General features: G+C 40.8%; 1 protein-coding gene across 6 annotated transcripts in view; it reads left to right on the forward strand.

Moving 5' to 3' along the window:
- The window catches only part of WDFY3 (WD repeat and FYVE domain containing 3), a 172,131-nt gene that overhangs the window by 41,044 nt on the left and 110,775 nt on the right, over nt 1-20,312 (forward strand). For 5 of the 6 annotated variants that reach the window (XM_089526177.1, XM_089526181.1, XM_089526180.1 and 2 more), the window contains exons 3-8: nt 8,288-8,498; nt 12,184-12,307; nt 13,522-13,631; nt 16,093-16,254; nt 16,580-16,772; nt 18,997-19,183. In XM_089526177.1, coding sequence (XP_089382303.1) covers nt 8,319-8,498; nt 12,184-12,307; nt 13,522-13,631; nt 16,093-16,254; nt 16,580-16,772; nt 18,997-19,183 — 956 coding nt within the window. In that variant the 5' untranslated portion in view covers nt 8,288-8,318. The remainder of the gene's footprint in view (nt 1-8,287; nt 8,499-12,183; nt 12,308-13,521; nt 13,632-16,092; nt 16,255-16,579; nt 16,773-18,996; nt 19,184-20,312) is intronic. The other variant, XM_089526182.1, reaches the window with a different exon arrangement.

The raw sequence follows: 20,312 nt of genomic DNA on the forward strand, positions 1-20,312 counted from the left end.
CATAGGGCTTCATTTGGGATATTCTAGAAGTGAGTAGCTTTTTAGTGGTAACCCCATTCCAAACGTCTATTGCTCTTGCTCCAGTGTGCCAAGCTTTTCTCCTCATTACTCTTTCCTGGGACCTTATCCATTCAATTGAACTGTGAAGCTGAGTTTTTTCCTCCTTATCTTCTTCTATTGTTTTTTGGTTTGAGTTTATTCTTCTCTATATTGTATAGCCTACTTTTTTTTTAAAAAAAGTTCTCTCTCTCTCTCTCTCTCTCTCTCTCTCTCTCTTCTTTCTTTCTTAACCAGTTTGTATGCCATTTAAGGTCTTATTCAAGAGATGAATATCAGCAAAATTGCCAAATCCTCTGGACCCATTCTGTGCTTTTTGTATTTACTTGTTGAGAACCACAGAGCCCAGTTTTGTTCTATCTGCTGTGGCTTCACAATACGAGATTTCTGTTACCATATTTCACAGGTGTTTACACTCTTAGGAATCTTTCTTGAAAACAGCAGATGATATTGCCTTGAATTAGCTTCTGCCTGCAGTCACTTCTTCAAACTGTAGGACCCTACAACTTGCAATGGTCTTAGCTCACACATCCAACCCTATGTTGGACCCCTCAAAGCCAACACCAACTTTTTCATGAACTATAATACTGCCATATTCAATGACAGCTTCTTTGGAACAAGTTTGACAACCTAGGGCTTCTCAGTTTCCTTTGGTACTCAGGATTGATCACAACAATGACCATATCCTCTACATGTTGAGACCTGCTGCCAATAATCTCCATCTCTATTGTTGACTCAGAGGAAATCAGTCTACATTCTTGATTCTTTTCCTTTAATGGCCTGGCCCCTCCTTATTTATCTGAACTTCTTTCTCCTTACATCCTCACTTGTACCCTCCGTTCTGGTAGTCAAGCTCTGCTGTCCCAGCCTAGGATTTCCACTGCCCCGTCCCAGATTCGTCCCTTCTCGCTTACTGCCCCTCACTCCTGGAACCTCCTTCCCCCACAAGCACGGGTCATCACTTCTTTAACCAGTTTCAAAACTGAGTTGAAGACTACAGTGCGTCCTCGCCTTACGCAGGGGATCCGTTCCGGATCCCTCCGCATAAGGCGAATTCTGCCTATGCTCGAGCCCCATTGGAAACAATGGGGCTCGTGCGCGGCGGCGCGGGCGCGCACAGGGCGCAACGGGCGCGCACGCCCATTCAATTGAATGGGACGCGCCACCCCTTCCGCCCCGCGCGCCGCGGCTTAAGCGCATATGCTCAAGTCCATGTATGGCGCACCCGTGTATGGCGCGGGCGCACTGTATATTGTTCAGGAAAGCATTCCCAGTCATTGTGTGACTGTCATCTGACTCTTATTTGATATTTGCTTTGATATGTGATATTCAGTGTTTTTAATTTGTTGCTTGCTTATTTTATCTAATGCTATCTTGTATTATTATCTATTGTTTTATATGTATTTTGTTATTATCCTGTAGAATGTACTCCATTGGCATAAATCTACAGCGCTATATAAATAAAGTTTAATAATAAATAATAAGTCTATTTCAAAGCATCATCTTCCTGATGAGCTATCTAAATATATTGAGAAGAAAAGGATAAACACAGAAAGAAACAGTACAAGACAGGTCCAGCCATTAAACTGAAGCTTAACCTTTGGATCAGCCTGTAACAGTGAAACACAGTGCACCAGAATGCCAGAAACAGTGTTGAACATCTGGAGGAGTAGTGAGTAAAGTATGATATGTGGGCTGCATGCAGTCCCCAGGGCCATTTCTGTTACCCTACATGGCCCTCCCAGGGGTCAAAAATATTTAATCTTGGAGTGGCCATTCACACACCATAGTTTCTAATTTTAAAAAATCTTAGCTCTACACCATAGGTTCCCAAACTTTGGTACTGTACTTCAGGTGTTTTGGACTCCAGATCCTAGAAGCCCCAGTTACCATTCCCAAAAGCCAAAGATCCTGGAGCTGAAGTCCAAAATACCTGGCGGACCAATGTTTGGGAACCACTACTCTACACAAACTAACATATAAAAAGTGTGTTGTTGTTCTTGTTCTTGTTTAAAAATGAAGTAAGCTATAGGAGACATGAGTCTCTTGATTCTGGAAGAGGTCAAGTGGAATAACAGGTTGATGGCTGGTGCCAGATGAATCTATCACTGCACAGTGGAGCAGGTTGAGTTCTGTCTTCTTGGTTGTTCCTCATGCTTTGCAGATGTGATCTAAAGCTCCATCAGTCTTGATATGAAACAAACTCAGTCTGCCTAAGGGCAAATTTTTGATGCAGAACTTCATATCATGACTGATGGCTGAGGATCTTGTGGCACCAGAGCTCTCTGATAGAGAAGGCTAAATATCTCCCAAAACTACAATCCCCATAATTCCATAGAATTGAGCCATGGCAATTTAAAATGTGTCAAGCTGGATTATTTCTGCAGTGCAGATGAAGCCTTAGATTGTAGTCATCTATTTTAATGCCAAATGCAAATACGGAACTTTAATCTTTAGAGACTGATGCTTATACAGTATATCCAGTTGAAATCAAATAACACTATGACTTTAATTTGCTTTATGGACATGGCAGTATAGTTGGCCCTCCACATTTGTGGATTTGACTTTCACAGATTTGATTATTTGCGGATTTGATTAATATGTTCTCTCTAGGTCCTTTAGCACAATTCTGCTTGAAGTTAACCATAGAGTTGCTCAGGAGGACCTAGCGATTTGTAGAAAAAAAATTCTCTAGGCATTCATAGGTCACCCCACGTAATTCTACGATCAGACTCAAATTTCAAAAACATATACAGTGGGCCCTCCTTCACAGGAGCTAGGGGCCCAGGATCTCAATGAAAGTGGGGAAACCACAAATAAAAAACACTATTTTTTTACCTAAGAGAACACCTTTCTAGGAGGACCTAGAGATTCCTAGAAAGGTGTTCTCTCAGGTAAAAATAATTAGTGGAGTCTGAATTTCTTTTTAAGGGGCAGTTCTGAAGTTCTTGGAACAGTAGTGAAAGTATGTTTGCTTCCACCAGTGCTGTTGTAAAACTAAAGATAATATACAATGCCTGTTTAATTTCACCATATTTCTAATGTGCTTTACAGTGCCTTAGGGTTGGATTTTTGTAGGGTTTTTTTTAGTATCCCAGCTTAAATAGCTGGAGAAAGTTGTCTGATGAACATTTAGATAATTACCCAGTTGTTTACTTAAATAACACCCTTTGGAAGCAACAAACCAATTGTATAGTCCTATAATAGCTATTGTTAATTAAATACAGTATTTGTTGCCTAGTGGCTGCCCAACTGTTTTTGTTTTTAACGAATGTTTTGAAAACCTCAGTATTATTTACCCATAAATTACCATAACTTAATGATTCATGATGAATGTATATTAAACTACTCCATTCTTGTTGAGCTCTGTATTATGCATCTGCATGTAATGTAGACTAGATGTATTTTATCCAAAATAACTGCTGAGGAAATCTCATCAACCTCTATATTGAACAGTATATAACAGTATATAAACAGTATATATCAGATCTGTTCTGATCTGCACTGAGAAAGAATTCCAGGTAGGCATTGCAGGAAATAGTAGGGGAAAGTTAAAATTTCACTATTCAGTGGGCTCCAGAAAATGAGACCTAAAAAGTAAAAATAGACAATATACTGTAATATTTGCTTCTGTAATGCTCCAGTTCTTCTTTGTTTTTGCCCTTTTAGAGCATTTCATAGTACATGGTGTTTCTTCAAGGTTTCCGAGATCCCTTTTGCTTCTTTTTCTGTCTAAGAAACTGAGCAGCAGCTTTCAGATACACAGTATCCCATGAATGTCCTATCTTTGTCTTAGGCGGGATACAGACGGGCAAAAAGGGGTGTATTCATGACGTCATGAAGGTAGAGCCTTCAGACGGGCCTTACCTGAATGCCGCCATGAACACGCCCCCCCGCACGCCCCAAGCGGGAAGAAGCGGCATTAAAAAGGTGCTGCTTTTCTCCGCTTCTTTTCCGTTTGATGCACAGCTGCGCAGCTCCGTCTGTAAGCTGCTGCACCGGTACGCCAGAATTGCTACACTGCTAATTTAAGTTGCCCATTTAAAAGCTCCGTGTCTGCTGCGTCGCATAATGAGTCAGGGTCCTGGAACATGCGCAGTTTGCAGTCAGGCTTTAATTGCAGCGTCAGCTGCCATGCAGGTGTGGAAGCTGCAGCACAGCTGCAGCGCATTTTAAGACTCGTAACCCTAACCCTAACCCTAACCCTAACCCTAGAGCAACATGTACGCATGCGCTGCTTGGAAAGTTTGGACTTTAAAGTGAGCCCCTACACACATTCCTGTGCCATTTTCACCTAACAATAAAAACCGCTAAAACTGTAAATATTTACATATATACAAGGGAGGTGATGGGGGATGGCAGGGGGACAGCGGTGGCAGCGGCGACAGCTGTGGCTGTGCATTGCAGATTCAGCAAGAGCGCGGGGACCAAAGGAGAGGAGGCATCCATGATGCTGGTGACACTGGCAAAGTGCAAGAGGACAAGGATGCCAACACCAGCTGATCACCAGCTGGCAGGAGACCACCATTTTTCTTGGGCAGAGCGGGGGAAAAAGTTTTAAAGGGGCTTGGGCACTTTAAATGTGCACATAGGCTTTCTGCCGCCGCTGCTTAGCGCTGCAGCTGCGCATCCGCCAGCCGGCAAAGGAAAAAAAAAAGCCCCATTTTTGGCCGCCCGTGAGGAAGCTGCCTCTCTCTTTGCAGCGTCCTCCGAGGCGGCGGTTTGGAAACTGCGGGTCAGAAACGGCCCCAGGTGAGGCGTCTTCACTGCCCCCCATGTGGAAGCCCCGACACCTGAGTCACGCCCCCGGGGTGGGCGGTCTGGAGGCTCCGTATTCAGCAGAATACACCTCCAAGACGTCTTCCCCTGCCCGTCTGTATCCCGCCTTAGTAATCATTTTAATGAACTTAACTGTATTTTATTATAGTTATTGTTATGTTGTATTTATTATTGTTGAATTGGGGTGAAGGAGGGAGGGGGATTGTGGGATTTTATTGATGTAAGCTGCCTCAATCTTGTCGGAGAGGCGGGGTAGAGATAAATATTATTATTATTATTAACCTTGGTTTCTGGTTAACCTGAAGCTGTGAAAGCTAGGAATAGGATATCCGCTTTGCAAAATGTACCATGTTCCTTTTATTTTTAAGTAAAAGAGTTTTCTTTAATTGGCCTATATCAGTTGTCACATTGGTACCTACCTGCCAGGCTGGTGGAACTTTCTACTCTTCTTCTTTCCCATGGTGCCTCCTGAAAATAGGCTCCAAGGGGGTTTCATTAACATAGGCTTGAAAGTGTCTGACAAGGTCCTGGTACTCTCAAATGTGATAGTGTCTGAACAGCATTTCTAATTGGGAGAACTTTATTGCTCCTTGCCTTATTCTTTAATATCAGAAGCAGAATAAATTAGTAACATAAGTAAATGCCATGCATAAAATATCTTGGAGTGGAACTCATCTAATCTTGATTTGTAATTGATGGTTTCTACCTTGTAGCTCTATTATTGCATATGCCAATGGGTGAATCAGCTTTCTTTTAGCTGATCAAGGTAATGGGATTGGGTATCCTTTGGTATAAGTTCAGTCAAATGAGCTCAACTTATTTAAGAATTGTGTCTTCAGTCAGGAGCTCTTCATTTAGTTAAGCACTCTTCATAATGAATTGATCTTGCAAAATTTCCATTTTGCTGTTTCACACACCCCTTCCCATAACTACTATTTGAAAGTAGGATAGGAATTTCGAGCTTTATGTTTTTTCTGTGTATTCATGAATGAAATGACTCACACTAAATTAAAAGAAATTAGAAATATATGATGACATTTTTTGTCTTTAGAAAGCAACTTTAGCAGGTTCCTGATCTGAGAAAAACACCACTCCTCCACTGTTATTTGATCTAGGTGAAAAAATACATGGTGCCCATATTTTATTTGCCTTGGAACAAAAAATACAGATTTGGGAGATGGGGCCTTTCCATGGGGGGGGGGGGGATTAAATCTTTCCCTCTCTCCCGTCACAGGCTCGATCGGAATTGAGAGCCCCCACTGCCGCATCCTGGTATGATTGTTTTTTTAAAAAAAAACCTGGGTGCAAATAACAAATAGAATTGCACATTTCTTGCATTTTTGCTTCTAGTAGAATTTGTGCACAGCTGGTACTCAGATTCCTTTCAATATATATGATGGTGGGTTCTTGTTTTATTCAAAAGCATGATAAGCTTTGCAGTATCTTTCTTTCTCTGTTTTTTCCATCTCTTCTGAGAAACATTAGGAGAAATATCAGAACTACTGATGTGACCTGAAATCTGGTTTAGGAGCAACAAATGAAAATCAAATGTATCTGCCATTACTTACTTTTGTATCACTAGGATAAATGTGAATGATAACTTTTGCTTGGGTAGTAAATTCATCTTGATCACTGATTGCTTCCTCATGGAGTGGACAAATCTACAGTATTTGCAAACTCTGCAGTGGAATAGTGGCACACTCACATTTCTTCAAGAGCTTAATGATCTAAAGTTTTAAAGTACAGTAGACCCTTGTTATACGCTGGGGTTTGGTTCCAAGATCCCCCATGTATAACAAAATCCGTGTATGCTCAAGTCCCATTAAATATAATGACATAGCAAAATAGTGTCCCTTATAAAAAATGGAAAATCAAGGTTTCATATTTGAAATTTATACTTTTTTTGGAACATTTTCAAACCATGGATGCTTAAATCCATGTATAAAAAATCTGTGTATAAGAAGGGCCGACTGTATAGCTGAAAAATGAAGACTATGCTGTATAGCTTTTTTCCTATTACTTAGTTTTGAACTTGGAAACATGCATATGCCTCAGGAACATTTTTGTTTTGTCTCTTAACTGGAAAATTTCACATATGCTTTAGGTCTATGTTATATTCTGTTTGAATAGCTATGTATTGTTGTGTTTATATGTGTCAAAGGAGTCAGCATGGTGGAGTTGTTTGAGTATTGGACTAGGACTCCAGGAGACCAGGGTTCAAATCCCTCCTCAGCTATGGAAACCCACTTGGACAATTCACAAACCTTGGGCAACTCACAGTCACTCAGCCTCAGAGGAAAGCAATGGAAGACTTCCTTTGAATACATCTTGCCAAAACAAAAACAAAAAACCTCCATGATAGGCTCACCTTAGGGTTACCCTAAGCAGGACACAGCAACAATGTGTGTCCATGGAATTGATTATTTTATACTTAAAAAAGTAAAAAATCTGGCTTCTCCTTGCTGAGTGTGTGTGTGTATAATCATTTCAACTTTGTGAAATCAAAGGCTTTCATGGCCAGCATCCATGGTTTTTTGTGAATTTTTCAGGCGATGTGGCCATGTTCTAGAAGAGTTTCTTCCTGACGTTTCGCCAGCATCTGTGGCTGGCATCTACAGAGAATGCTTTGCCTGGAAAAATTGGGCGTATATATACTGTGTGAGCCTGGGAATGCAGGAGTGATTTGAATGTGTATAGTTCTGTGTTGATGGCTGGCCTCGGGCTGGGAGGCTAATGCAAAAGAGGATTAATGTCTGCTAATTGGCGATCATTATCTGCTGGGAAAGCCCCTGACTCTGAATGGTTTCCCAATTGCATTTGTTGAGTCCTTATTTTGCTATTCCTCAGAATTTTGTTCACTTTAAGGGTTTCTTCTTTCCGGTTGAAATTATCCAGATGTTTGTGGATTTCAATGGCTTCCCTGTGCATCCTGACATGGTAGTGGTTGGCATGGTCCAGAATTTCAGTGTTTTCAAACAGTATTTTATGCCCAGGATGGTTTGTGGCACGTTCTGCTACTGCTGATTTTTCCGGCTGACCCAGTCTGCAGTGTCTCTCATGTTCCTTGATTCTTGTTTGCACACTGCGTTTGGTGGTCCCTATGTAGACTTTTCCGCAGCTGCATGGTATGCGGTAAACTCCTGTGGCTGTGAGAGGGTCTCTCTGGTCCTTGGCTGAGCGAAGCATTTGCTGGATTTTCTTCGTCTGTTTATAAACCATTTGCAGGTTGTGCTTCCTTACCACTTTGCCTATTCTGTCTGTGACTCCTTTGATGTATGATAAAAATACCTTACCTTTGGGTGGCTGCTTGTCTTCACTTCTCTGGGTTTTCCTGGGCCTGACAGCCCTTCTGATGTCTGAGCTGGAATAACCATTAGCCTGTAGAACCCGGTCCAAGTGCTTCAGTTCATCTTCCAAGAATTTCAACTTTGTTTTGTTTTTTCCTCAACAGGATCAAAGGGGTCTTTCGGAAACCAGCAAAGATGAATATGGTGAAAAGGATAATGGGTCGACCTCGTCAAGAGGAATGTAGTCCTCAAGATAATGCTCTAGGACTGATGCACTTGCGTCGACTGTTTACAGAACTGTGTCATCCTCCTCGGCACATGACCCAGAAAGAACAGGAAGAGAAACTATACATGATGCTACCAGTTTTTAATAGGGTAAGCAAATAGGGTCTCTGAGTTTAAATATTTTTATTTACTCTAACAAAGTAGATGGAGAGACTGGATTTTAAGGCTGAGTATCTGGATGCTAGTTTTTGCTTTCTGTATCCCTGTCAGGTGTAGGTCATGATGTGCACATTTCCTGCCTTCACAGTCATAATACTTTTTGTGGGAGCTGCTTGTATTACATTCCACAGGGAATACTTCCTGCTGCAATAAGCAGAAGAGTGTGCTTGCTATTTCTCCTTTTGTCATGAATGTGCTGTGTATCTGTCCTGCAACAATTTTCCACATTACTCAACTAGTGGAGCTCAGTATTAGTTAAAGATAAACTAATTTCTTCTGTAATATGTTGAGATCTTAAGCTGCTTTGTTTCATATTATTCTTATTACTAGGTATCTCAAGATGCCAATATTGTAATTCTGATATAATCACCTATCTCAGCTATTTCTTGACAGGACTGTGCACACCACTTACCACTTAGCTGTTCAGATATCTGAATTGACTGATGCTCCTTTGTTTTCAGGGTTTTTTTATGATGTTTTAAGATCTCTCTCTCTCTCTCTCTCTCTCTCTCTCTCTCTCTCTCTGATTCCATTTACTTTGGACTTGGGAGTTCTTAAATATCTTTTGAAATAGTTTTGAGAAACCTTTATAGTTTTGTGCAGTTGGACAATAAAAACCAGACAGAATCATGACATACTCAACTAGTCACTTTTGTCCAAGTTGCAGACCAACCAGTGGTGAGCTCTCTTAGTTTGGTTGATTGGTCAGTTCAATAGCAGTGTCTACTGAATGTTCACCAGGCTGGTGCAAGAATATTATGGGAGATCTTATCAAAAACTTTGATAGAATCACGATATGCTGCATCCACAGCCCTTCCCTGATCTACCAAACTGTGTCAAAAATGATAAAATTAGTTTGGCATGACTTGTTTTTGAGAAACCTGTACTGTGGTTCTTAGTAATCACAGCACTCTCTTCTAAGTGTACATAGACTGTTTAATGTTTTACAACCTGTTCTGCAGCCTTTCCTGGTATTGATGAGAAGCTAACTGGTTGGTAGGTGCATGAGTCCTCTTTTTCCCATTTTGAAGATGGGGACAACATTCCCCCACCCCCTCCACTCTGCTGGGACCTCTCCTGTCCTCCACAGATTCTCAAAGATTAACAGTGGCTTTGGGATTACATCTGCAAATTCCTGTAGTAATACTGGATGCAGTCCTTGGGTGAACTTATTACATTTCTTTGAGAGAAGTGAACAAAAAGTAGTAATTCAGCAAGATAAGATTTATTCAGACCTTATAGTCTGGTTCTGTGTAGGACGACTCTTTTCTTTTTTTGTAGTGTACAGTAATGAGCAAAAGCAGCAAGGATTTTTTTAAAAGCATTAAAATGTGGCCATTGTACCAAAAAGGTCTCAGCCTGTAAACAATGCTATGTGTAGTCCTGAATATTTAATAATGCACTTGAGGATTCCTGAAGAGTGATAAAGATGTGTAAATTGCTTAATGATACTAAGATGATAAACTTTTTTCCTTATAACCTCAAAATTTCTTAAGTGATAGCTTCAGTATATAGCATGTGTGTGTTGTAGTTCTCACAGTAAAGGAGTAAAATACTTTTATTTCAAAGATAGGGAAGATCAGTAATGGGAGGAAAGACAGCAAATAAACATGCCTTTGTTTAAAAAAAAAGCATCATGTAGGCTACACAATACTAAGGAGAAAGACTTTAAAGCCAAGTCCCTCATATTTTCTGTGTCATGTTTTACATAAATCCACAGGGCTGTCTCTTTTCATTTTTTTTCCAAATTAATATGATGCAGAACTGAAATGATTGTAGTTTTTGGGGGTAGGGTGGGGTGGGGAGTTCATCATAACTACCTAAATAAACTGATATGGTGTGTGATCAAAAGTCATATAACACAACATAATAGTGCTGTTGTTGTTGTTATATTTCTGTAGAAGGATTTGCTTGTTCTTGCCAGCTGTTTGAGCATATAAAATACTCTCCATAATCACTCAGGATAAATGAGTGATAAATCCAGTTCTTCTGGATACGTTTTATTGGCCTGTTACAGACTGCCAAAATAAAGCTGCTTCGGGTCTCTTTGGAGGTATGCCGTTTAAATGATGCATGATGCATCCTAAGAATCTGGAAGCTGCACCAAAGCTGCACTCCAGTGCTTAGGAATGGAGTGTGGCTTTGGCGCGACCTCCGGACTCTTAGGACCCATGCATCATTTAAATAGCATAAATAACTTAGGGAGTTGGTTATGTTTAGCCTGGAGAGGAGATAGTTGAGGGGTGATAAAATAGCCCTGTTTAAGTATTGGAAAGGGTGTCATACTGAGGATGGAGCAAGCTTGTTTTGTGCTGCTCCAGAAAAAAGGACCCGGAACAAGGGATATAAATTAGAGGAAAAGAGATTCCACCTCAACATTAGGAGGACCTTCATGACAGTAAGAGCTGTTCAAGAGTGGAATGCACTCCCTCGGAGTGTGGTGGAGTCTCCTCTTTTGAAGGTTTTTCAACAGAGGCTGGATGGCCATCTGTCAGGGCTGTTTTGATTGTGTATTCCTGTCATGGTTGGACTGGATGGCCTTTATGATCTCTTGCAGTTCTGTGATTCTGTGAGTTCTTGGGGAGCAAAGACGCCAGACCTGAAGAGAGAAAGGAGAACAAAACAAAATGGCCAATCCATCTCAGTGCTTTTAACTATGCTTTTTTACTCAGAAATACTACTTTTGCTCAGATAACTTGGGAACCAGAGCTGTTCACCCTATGTACATGATAGAAACCTCCTTATTGGGACTTCCGGGGCGGAGAGGCGGCGTTCGGACGTGCAGCGGAGGAGCTCCTGCTCTGGTCCGTTTGTGCGTCCTCCAAGACCCAGTCGCGGCGATTAGCAAGCTTTGCCGCTAATGACTCCTGGAGTAAGGGGACAGAAAAAGGGCTCGAAGGGGGACCCGGACTTGCCTGGAATTCCAGACAACAGGGGGCCGCAGAGCATTTAGACGGATCTTGGATGCCTTTGAAGGTTTGCTGGAACATGACACTAGCTGCCTCACACCCATAAAAAAAAAAAAGAAGACCTGCAGGAGTATCTTGAAAGGAACGCTTATTTTGTTTGCTGTGGCACCTTGCATGTTAACTTCTGTTTTCCACTTGTGTTTAGATAGCAGTTCATTCCAGCCTTCTCTAATCTGCTCCAAGGGAAGCTTCATAACTTTAAAGGGGCAGAACTTTGGTAGTAGATATGGAAACATTTCACTGCACCATATAGCAAGGCTCTGTGTGACCAACAGATCCAAGTAACATTTGCACCACACACAGTTACAGTAATCTTATGCTGTGCCTATGCATATGCACCCCCATACAAATACAGTAATAACATGATGTATGACATCTTGGAGACTTAAATAGGTGGATTCAGTTTTGAGATCTGATACTTGTGCACCCAGAAACATGCTAGAACTATCTCTGTGTGCTAGTTTAATTGTCTGACTAATAATGGTAACAGTTTATTTTAATCAGACACTTTCACATGCCTGTTAAAATACTTTTGTACTAAAAAAATCTGATATGGCATTGTGAACTGGTGGCTGACAATATGTTCTCTGCATATGTGCATTACTTTCCTGTTATGTTATTAGTATGAATAATATGTTTGCTTGCAGGTATTTGGAAATGCTCCTCCAAATACAATGATGGAAAAATTCTCAGATCTCCTACAGTTTACAACACAAGTATCACGATTAATGGTGACGGAAATTCGTCGGAGAGCTTCTAACAAGTCTACAGGTAAATGCATTTGGCAGTATTATTTATTTTTTAAACAATGTTTAGCAATAGCAATAGCAATAGCATGTACATTTCTATACGACTCATTAATGAATTCAGCACTCTCAAAGTGGTTTACAATCTGTAAGCTAATTGCCCCCAACAAGCGGGTACTCATTTTGCTGACCTGTGAAAGGATGGAAGGATGAATCAGCCTTGGAGCCCTGGGATCGAACTTACAGCCTTTTGACTGCAGTACTGGCATTTAACCACTGTGCCACCAGGGTTCCCTACATATACCCCACCTTTTATGATCCTCAGCATTACATACAATGTTTGAACACACACTGCATCAAAACCTATACATCCCAGCAGATATAAATCTGTATAAATACATCTAAAAAAAACCTGGGTGGTGGTTGGAGCCAGAGAGTGCAGTGTGTGCAATCCCAGGCCAACTGGTAATCAATGTTTGGGCTGTAAGAAGCTTCATATCAGGATAAACAAAATTGTTTGGGAATTGACTGACTGACTTACTGAAAGTCTCTGGTGCAGACCACTGAAACTGTTGACTTGTTCTTCTGTGTCAAATTCTTGAAAAGTTGTTTGAGAAATTCAGTGAGTATAGCACCTAATTCTGAAGAATGCAGAAACAAAGTCTGATCTAAAAAAATCTGTCTTTCAGTGTTTCTTTCCTTGGGTTACAATTATTCAAGCTAGCTGAAAGGATGGCTAAAGCTATTATTCCTACCTTTCTGCTTTTCTCAAGCTGTGAAATTAGAAAGGAGGAAGGCTGGAAATTTTTGATAACTGCATGACCAAACTGCATGACCAAAGAATTTTGACCACGCAGAGCCAAGTGAACCCCTTCCCTGCTTGGCCTTTCCTGTTCCAGAACAAAAAGGCAATGGGAAGGAAAGGTATTCCATCCTCCTTCTGTTTTTTTCCTTTGAAAAGACCAGAAAAATGCCTTTTCCCCCCTGTAATTTCTGCATTCCAGTTTCCACTGACCTCCCAGTTTACAGTTCCCACTCACCCATGATTTAGCCAGAGGTAACATTTCATACACCTCATGAAACTTGCCAGTGTCCATAGAAGCTTGTACTATAATAAATCATAAATTTATACCACAAGACTTTGTTATTCTAGCTAAAGCAAAAATTTCAATATATTTAACATAAATGAAGAGCTTGTTGTTTATTTTGTTTAATTTCTATTTTCTAAAAAAATAATAGAGGCTGCAAGTCGTGCCATAGTCCAATTCCTGGAGATCAATCAGAGTGAAGAAGCCAGTAGAGGTTGGATGTTGCTTACTACAATTAACTTATTAGCTTCGTCTGGACAGGTTAGTTTTTCATGAACAGAAACTGATACTATGCAATGTCTGCCTGTAATTCACAGGTGTAGGTTTTTAAAAAAAAATTATGGATCATTGTGTATGGAATTTAAATGAGATGCAGTACTATATTGTCTTCCATGTTCTTAATTAGGCATAAATGAAGAGGGGGAGGTTAAGCTGACTTTATATGAGGTACTATGAGATATTTCTGTCACACTAAAGTGTCTTTCATAATAAAATATTTGCAGACATTTCCTTGTTGGGGATTTTTTTAAATAGAAAAGTTTAACAAATTCTCTTTTCCTTCCTTTCTCAGGTGTAGCAAAATGTGTGCTACACTTTGTGGGGAGGAGAATGCAGATAGTTCTTCCTCCATGCCTATGTATGGAAAGTACATGGGCAGCTAGCAAAATAATTTTACAGTAACTGAATAGCTGTATAAAACTATTTCAGCCAAAGGGGACAATGACTTTAAAATTTTGCAGAAGGCAGGTGCTTTGGTCATCTGCATCAGAGTTGTTGACACAGGGCAACATTTTACTGGGTCAGTGCTATCCTTTGCAGGATCTTTGCAGGAGGAGAACAGAAAGAAGAGGGTAGGGGACAAGACTGTGAAGGAGAATGAAATATCACCATAAAAATGGTGTTTGAGTTGGATCTTCACTAGGCTAGAAAATTGAAGAGTTAATGGGAAATGATTGATAATTGTTGGATTCAGAAATGATCACAGGAGAGAAGGTTCAGTAAAAACATTATGGGTTTTTTGCCCCCTCTGGAATAAATGAATGACAGGATAAAAATGAGCAGAGAGTAAAGCTTCAGTAAATGACAGATGATCAGAGCATAGATGAGTGCTTGAGCTTGTAGATCCAAAGAGGAACTTGGAGATGTGAAAGAAGATAAACAAGATTTTGAAACATTTGTTGTCCTAGGATAGAGCAAAGAGATCTGTTAAAAAGGTTATATCCTAGAAAACATGCAGTCTTTAATGTTACATGAGAAGCATGCACTCTAAAGTTAAAGTGAAAGAGAAATTGATTTGTACAGTGGAATTTCTCATTCAGTAGTGCTGGGCATTGCCCCATTAAAACATTCCAGTTCAATTCTTGAACAACTCTCTTAAAAGTCTGCAGGTGTTCAGTTCCTTTGGAGAGTGAGTACTTTGATGCTCAATTGATTCTAATTAATGTGCCTTTTGTAATTGATATTAAAATATTTTTCTAGAAACCGTTTTAAGAATAACTGATTTCAAGTTATGATTTCCACAGAAATGTGCAACAGTGTAAATAGTTAAATACTTTTTAACAGAGTACAGGTTTGCCTTAGTTAATGATGTAGATTTATTCGGGGACATTACTTCTTTAACATAAAATTTGGCACCAAATTTAAAATGAACAGAGATATGTTTCTATACAACAAAAAAGAAGAGCAGTTCGACATGTTTCAACAAACTTTGCATCCAAAACTAACAATATGCACATGTGAAATGAAACACCCAGGTGAAGTAAACCTTGCATAAGTAAAGAAAACCATTTTGAATCCTCAAGAGACCATTTAAAAGCTTCTTCCAAAATACATCCAGCAGTGATTTTTTAAAAATTCCTTTCATTAGTTTCTTAGGATTTCAATTGTGGTGGCTAGAGTTATAGATCTGTTCTTTAACATGATGAGAAGTAATGGTGAGGCAGTTTTACTTGCTTTCCCATTTTCTCTGAAGAGACCATTTTAATGTTTTGATGTTCAACATTCTCCAAAATGGATTCTGGAGACAGCTGCTGTTTCCCATGCTAGGTACACACTGGCGGGATACAGACCGGCCAAAAAAAGGTGGTCTCCCACCACCCTGGTTTGCTCCGCGGGGAAGCCACAGCCTCCAGACTGGGGGGCTTCCCCGCGGAGCAAAAAGAACCCTTAAAAAGCGGGTTCTTAATGTGGTGCGTTTGTGATGCCGCAATGCGCCAATGGTTTACTTGTGGCGTCACAAACGCACCGGGACGTGCGAACGCTAAGCGTCCATCACATCAAAATGGCAGCACCCGTGTGTACAGGGCGCCGCCATTTTGATGCCCCCATCACTTGCTAGTGGTGAGGCCAATATGGGTGGTGCACCCTCGGCCAACCCCTAGCACGTGACGGGGGCGCTGTATATGTCGGTATGTACAGCGCCACTGTTACAGTAGGATCAACTAGAGCAGAATACCATTATTACCTAGCTCAATCTTTTATTGCACTGTTTACTGAAGACACACTACTGCATCCTGATATTAGTCCTCCTTCACCATTCCCCCAAGGCTAATGCTACTAAAAACATCTAGCTATGCAGAGAACAGGAAGAAAGGGGGCATAGTAAAAAGAAGATTCTTTGTCAGAGGCTTTGTTAACTGAGGTATCCCTGTAGATTGAGTTGAACTGTATCGCATAGGAAATACTGCATTAAACTTTATCTTTGCTATGTTTTTTTCTGCAGAAAACAGTGGACTGCATGACAACAATGTCAGTGCCTTCCACACTTGTGAAATGTCTCTATCTGTTTTTTGACCTTCCACATGTGCCTGAGGCAGCTGGAGGAGCCCAGAATGAGTTGCCTCTAGCAGAGCGTAGAGCGCTATTACAGAAAGTGTTTGTGCAGGTAAATGATTTGTGACCACAAGTAATTCATTTCAGATTCTGGTACCTTTGCTAAAAGACTAGATTTGGAAGCAAGGGAGTTAAATATTTTCAATTATACTGATTGAGATTGTCTACAATAGATCTACAATAAAAAAAGCTAGTCACTGATGGTAGAACCTTTCATGGTGGCATTTGAGTTTTTCTTCTCTCCAAAGAAATGGATTGAACTGATTTCAGAGAATTGCTTGCAGCTGCTGTTTCGTCCAGTGAGCAGAATGCATATGGTAGTGTTTTTTGGGGGGGCTTCTTGGTCTTTTAGTGAAGTCAATGGCCTTTTCTTTCAGATCTTGGTGAAACTGTGCAGCTTTGTGTCCCCAGCAGAAGAACTTGCCCAGAAGGATGATCTTCAGCTTCTATTCAGTGCAATAACCTCATGGTGCCCCCCGTATAACCTGCCTTGGAGAAAGAGTGCGGGGGAAGTACTAATGACCATATCACGTCATGGCCTTAGTGTCAATGTAGTGAAATACATTCACGGTGTGTATACCTTTCAAGTTTTTCTGTAATAATTTTATATTTTTTGTAAAAATACTTGTTCTGTATTGTGGATTGAATGAATAAGGATACTTTTTTAGTTGCATACCTTTTCACCAGAAAAAAGGGTTGGAGAGAGATGGAGAAAATTTTTTGTCTACTACATAATATTGGAGAGAGACTTGATTTCAAATATTAGGTGGTAGATTGGTCCCATAAATTCTCTCTGAAACCAGAGGCCATCTGTTAAATTTTTTAGACTATGCTGTTTTCTGTTGGTATCCAACCTCTGATGATATCTGATTCAGAATTCTGTATTTGTCAGGAGATGTTTAGTATTTTAGTTTTGTTATAACTGATAGCTTGATAACTTGAAACTTGAACAAAAATAGCACCATCAAGAGATCACTCAACAGTCTAAACGAATTACATATGATGCACTGCCAGGCATTACTGTATATACTCATGTATAAGTCTAAAAATTTTAGTGAAAAAATTAACCCCCAAAGCCTAGGTCAACTTATCCATGGGTCAAATGTAAATATTATACTTTAATTCTTATTAAAAAGGAAACCGTCCCCTGGTGAAAGGCAAGAGTGCAATCTGTGTTGGAAGCACTGACCTCCCTCTACTCTCTCTTCCATCCAGCCTTTAGTGTGAGCTAAAATAGTTGTGCCTGCCATAACTTTGTAGGTTCTTTGGCATCGTTTTCCTTTGTTTCATCCTTTAGATCCTTTGTTACATGCCCCTAAGTTTTACCCTTGACTTATCCAGGGGTCATATCAAAATCCACAATTTTGCCCCCAAAACCTGACCTCGCTTATACATGAGGTTGATTTATAGTCGAGTATATACGGTATATTAGAAGACCACAGTCCCAACATGAAGGGGGGTTGTTTTTTAAGAAGGACATTTATTTATTTATAGTCATTCTGTTATTTTCGTTGCCATTTATGGTTACTTATGAGTACCCAGATTGTTGGGGCAATTAGCTTACATATGTAAACCCTTAGACACTGTTAGTTCAGTATGAAGCAGTATATAAATGAAGCTGTTTGTTTTTTGTGTTTTTTTGTTACTTTTAAAGATATAAAATATTACAGTACTGTATGCAGTAAACACAAAAATTAATATTTTCATGAGTATTTGAACATTGCCTCACCACAAGCTATTTCCAGTGGGACAATGAATTCTACGAGCAGAAGAATGGGTAGCAATGGGAAGCCCTCTAAGTCCTATGACAGCAAACTTTTACATGGAACCCTTTGAAAAGCAAGCCTTGGAAACAGCACCAAAAAAGCCCACATCATGGTTCAGATATGTGGAAGACACTTTCACCATTCGGAGCCATGAAGAAGATCTGGCTGTGTTTCTGAACCATCTGAACAACATCCACCCTAACATCCAATTTACTATGGAAAAAGAAAAGGAAGGAACACTGTCATTCTTGGATGTCCTAGTCATCCACAAACCGAATCAACATTTGGGCCACACAGTGTACTGAAAACCTATACACGCAGACAGATACCTGCACAAGAACTCCAACTATCGCCCAGGACAAAAAAGAAGCACAATAAAAACACTGGTAGACCGGGCAAAACGGATCTGTGAACCCCACTTCTTGGAAGATGAATTGAAGCACCTAGACAGGCTGATGGTTATTCCAGCTCAGACATCAGAAAGGCTGCAAGGCCCAGAAAAACCCAGAGGAGTGAAGACAAGCAAACACCCAAAGGGAAGGCATTTCTACCATACATCAAAGGAATCACAGACAGAATAGGGAAACTGGTGAAAAAACACAACATTCAAATGGTTTACAAACCAACTAAGAAAATCCAGCAAATGCTGTGCTCAGCAAAGGACAAGAGAGACCCTCCCACAGCCGCAGGAATTTACCACATACAATGCAGCTGTGGAAAAGTCTACATAGGGAGCACCAAACGCAGTGTACAAACACTGACCATGGAACACGAGAGACACTGCAGACTGAGTCAGCCAGAAAAATCAACAGTAGATTGCTTGCTTGCTGGCTTATTTTGTTTGTTTGTTTGTTTGTTTGTTTATAACATAATTATCAGAAACTTACAGGAGATGATTTTTGAAATGTGTGTGATACTGCATCTTTGAATATTCATATGCATGTGTTAATTGGTTCATGATCATGTTTAGTAAGAATGACTGTGCTTTAAAGATAATTTGGGGAAAAACATTTTTTTAATCTTTACAGAAAAAGAATGCCTGTCAACATGCGTTCAGAACATGCAGCAATCTGATGACCTTTCTCCCTTAGAAATAGTTGAGATGTTTGCTGGCCTTTCTTGCTTCCTCAAAGATTCCAGTGGTGTATCTCAAACACTTTTAGATGATTTTAGGATATGGCAAGGATATAACTTCCTCTTTGATCTCTTACTCAGGTATGACAGCCATGTTTTTAAGCATTATTTTATTTTTTTAAGGGGCTGTTTCATCGCTCTTAGCAAGGCCTGTTTATGTATCTTTGTATAATATTTTATTTGGAAATACAGCTCGATAATTTAACCTTAGTTTAAATACAAGGGTAATATCAAAGTGAAACTATTTCAATTTAGGATTCTGAATTCATTGGGGTATGAAGACCAGCATTAGTTTTCTTAACTCAGTCCAAGTGGTACTTATGATCTTGGCATTCTATAACATATATTACCTTTCTGGACTTAAGTGTATTCTGTTTAATGTAGTGAATACAACAGTTTCCATTAGATAACTAAGGCGGGTTACAGACCGCCATGAAAGTACGCGCAGAGCGCGTACTAGGGTTAGGAAGGGGCGGTGCTTCTGCACACCTCCCCACCCTAGCACGCGCTCTGCACGTACAAAATGGTGGCGGCCATTCCACACAGCCGCCGCCATGATGGTGTGACGAACATGCCGTCTCCAAACGAGGCGGCGCGGACGTGATGCCATCGCTCCACGTGAGGGCGCTTAATGCACCCTTTGCGCGGAGCAGGAAGGAGCTCCGTTTCGGAGCTCCTTCCTAGTTTGCTTCGCTGGGCGCAGCCTTCAGATGGCTGCGCCCAGCAACCCAAGGGAAAAAGGGGCCCTTTATCCTCCTCCCCGCCGCTGCGGGGGTGTCCTTGGGGCTTGAAGCCCCAAGTGTATTGGGGCTTGAAGCCCCAAGTGTATTGGGGCTTGAAGCCCCAAGGACACCCCTTTCCAGGCTGTGGGGAAGCGGCCTTTTGCCGCTTCCCCGCAGCCTGCAAAGCGGCGGATCGGGGCCTCAGAGGCTGCCGGTCTGGCAGCTGAGGCCCCGTTACACCGGGGAAAGGCGCGCCTACAGGCCACCCCAAAGGGGCGGTCTGTAACGCGCCTAAATCAACAGAATGCTAAATCCCTCCACATTTTTGGCTTTGACTTCTGCTGATTTGATTATTCACGAATTTTATTAATGTGTTTTCACTAGGAATATCTAGGTCCTCCAGTGCAACCCTGTGGTCAAGTTTAACGAAAAGTTGCACTGAAGGACCTAGAGAGAACACTCCACTAGGCATTGTAGCTCCTTCAGCG

This window comes from Sceloporus occidentalis, unplaced genomic scaffold (assembly GCF_023333645.1).
Source record: "Sceloporus occidentalis isolate IW3139 unplaced genomic scaffold, rSceOcc1.0.p SCAF_5, whole genome shotgun sequence".
Classification (NCBI taxonomy): Eukaryota; Metazoa; Chordata; class Lepidosauria; order Squamata; family Phrynosomatidae; genus Sceloporus; species Sceloporus occidentalis.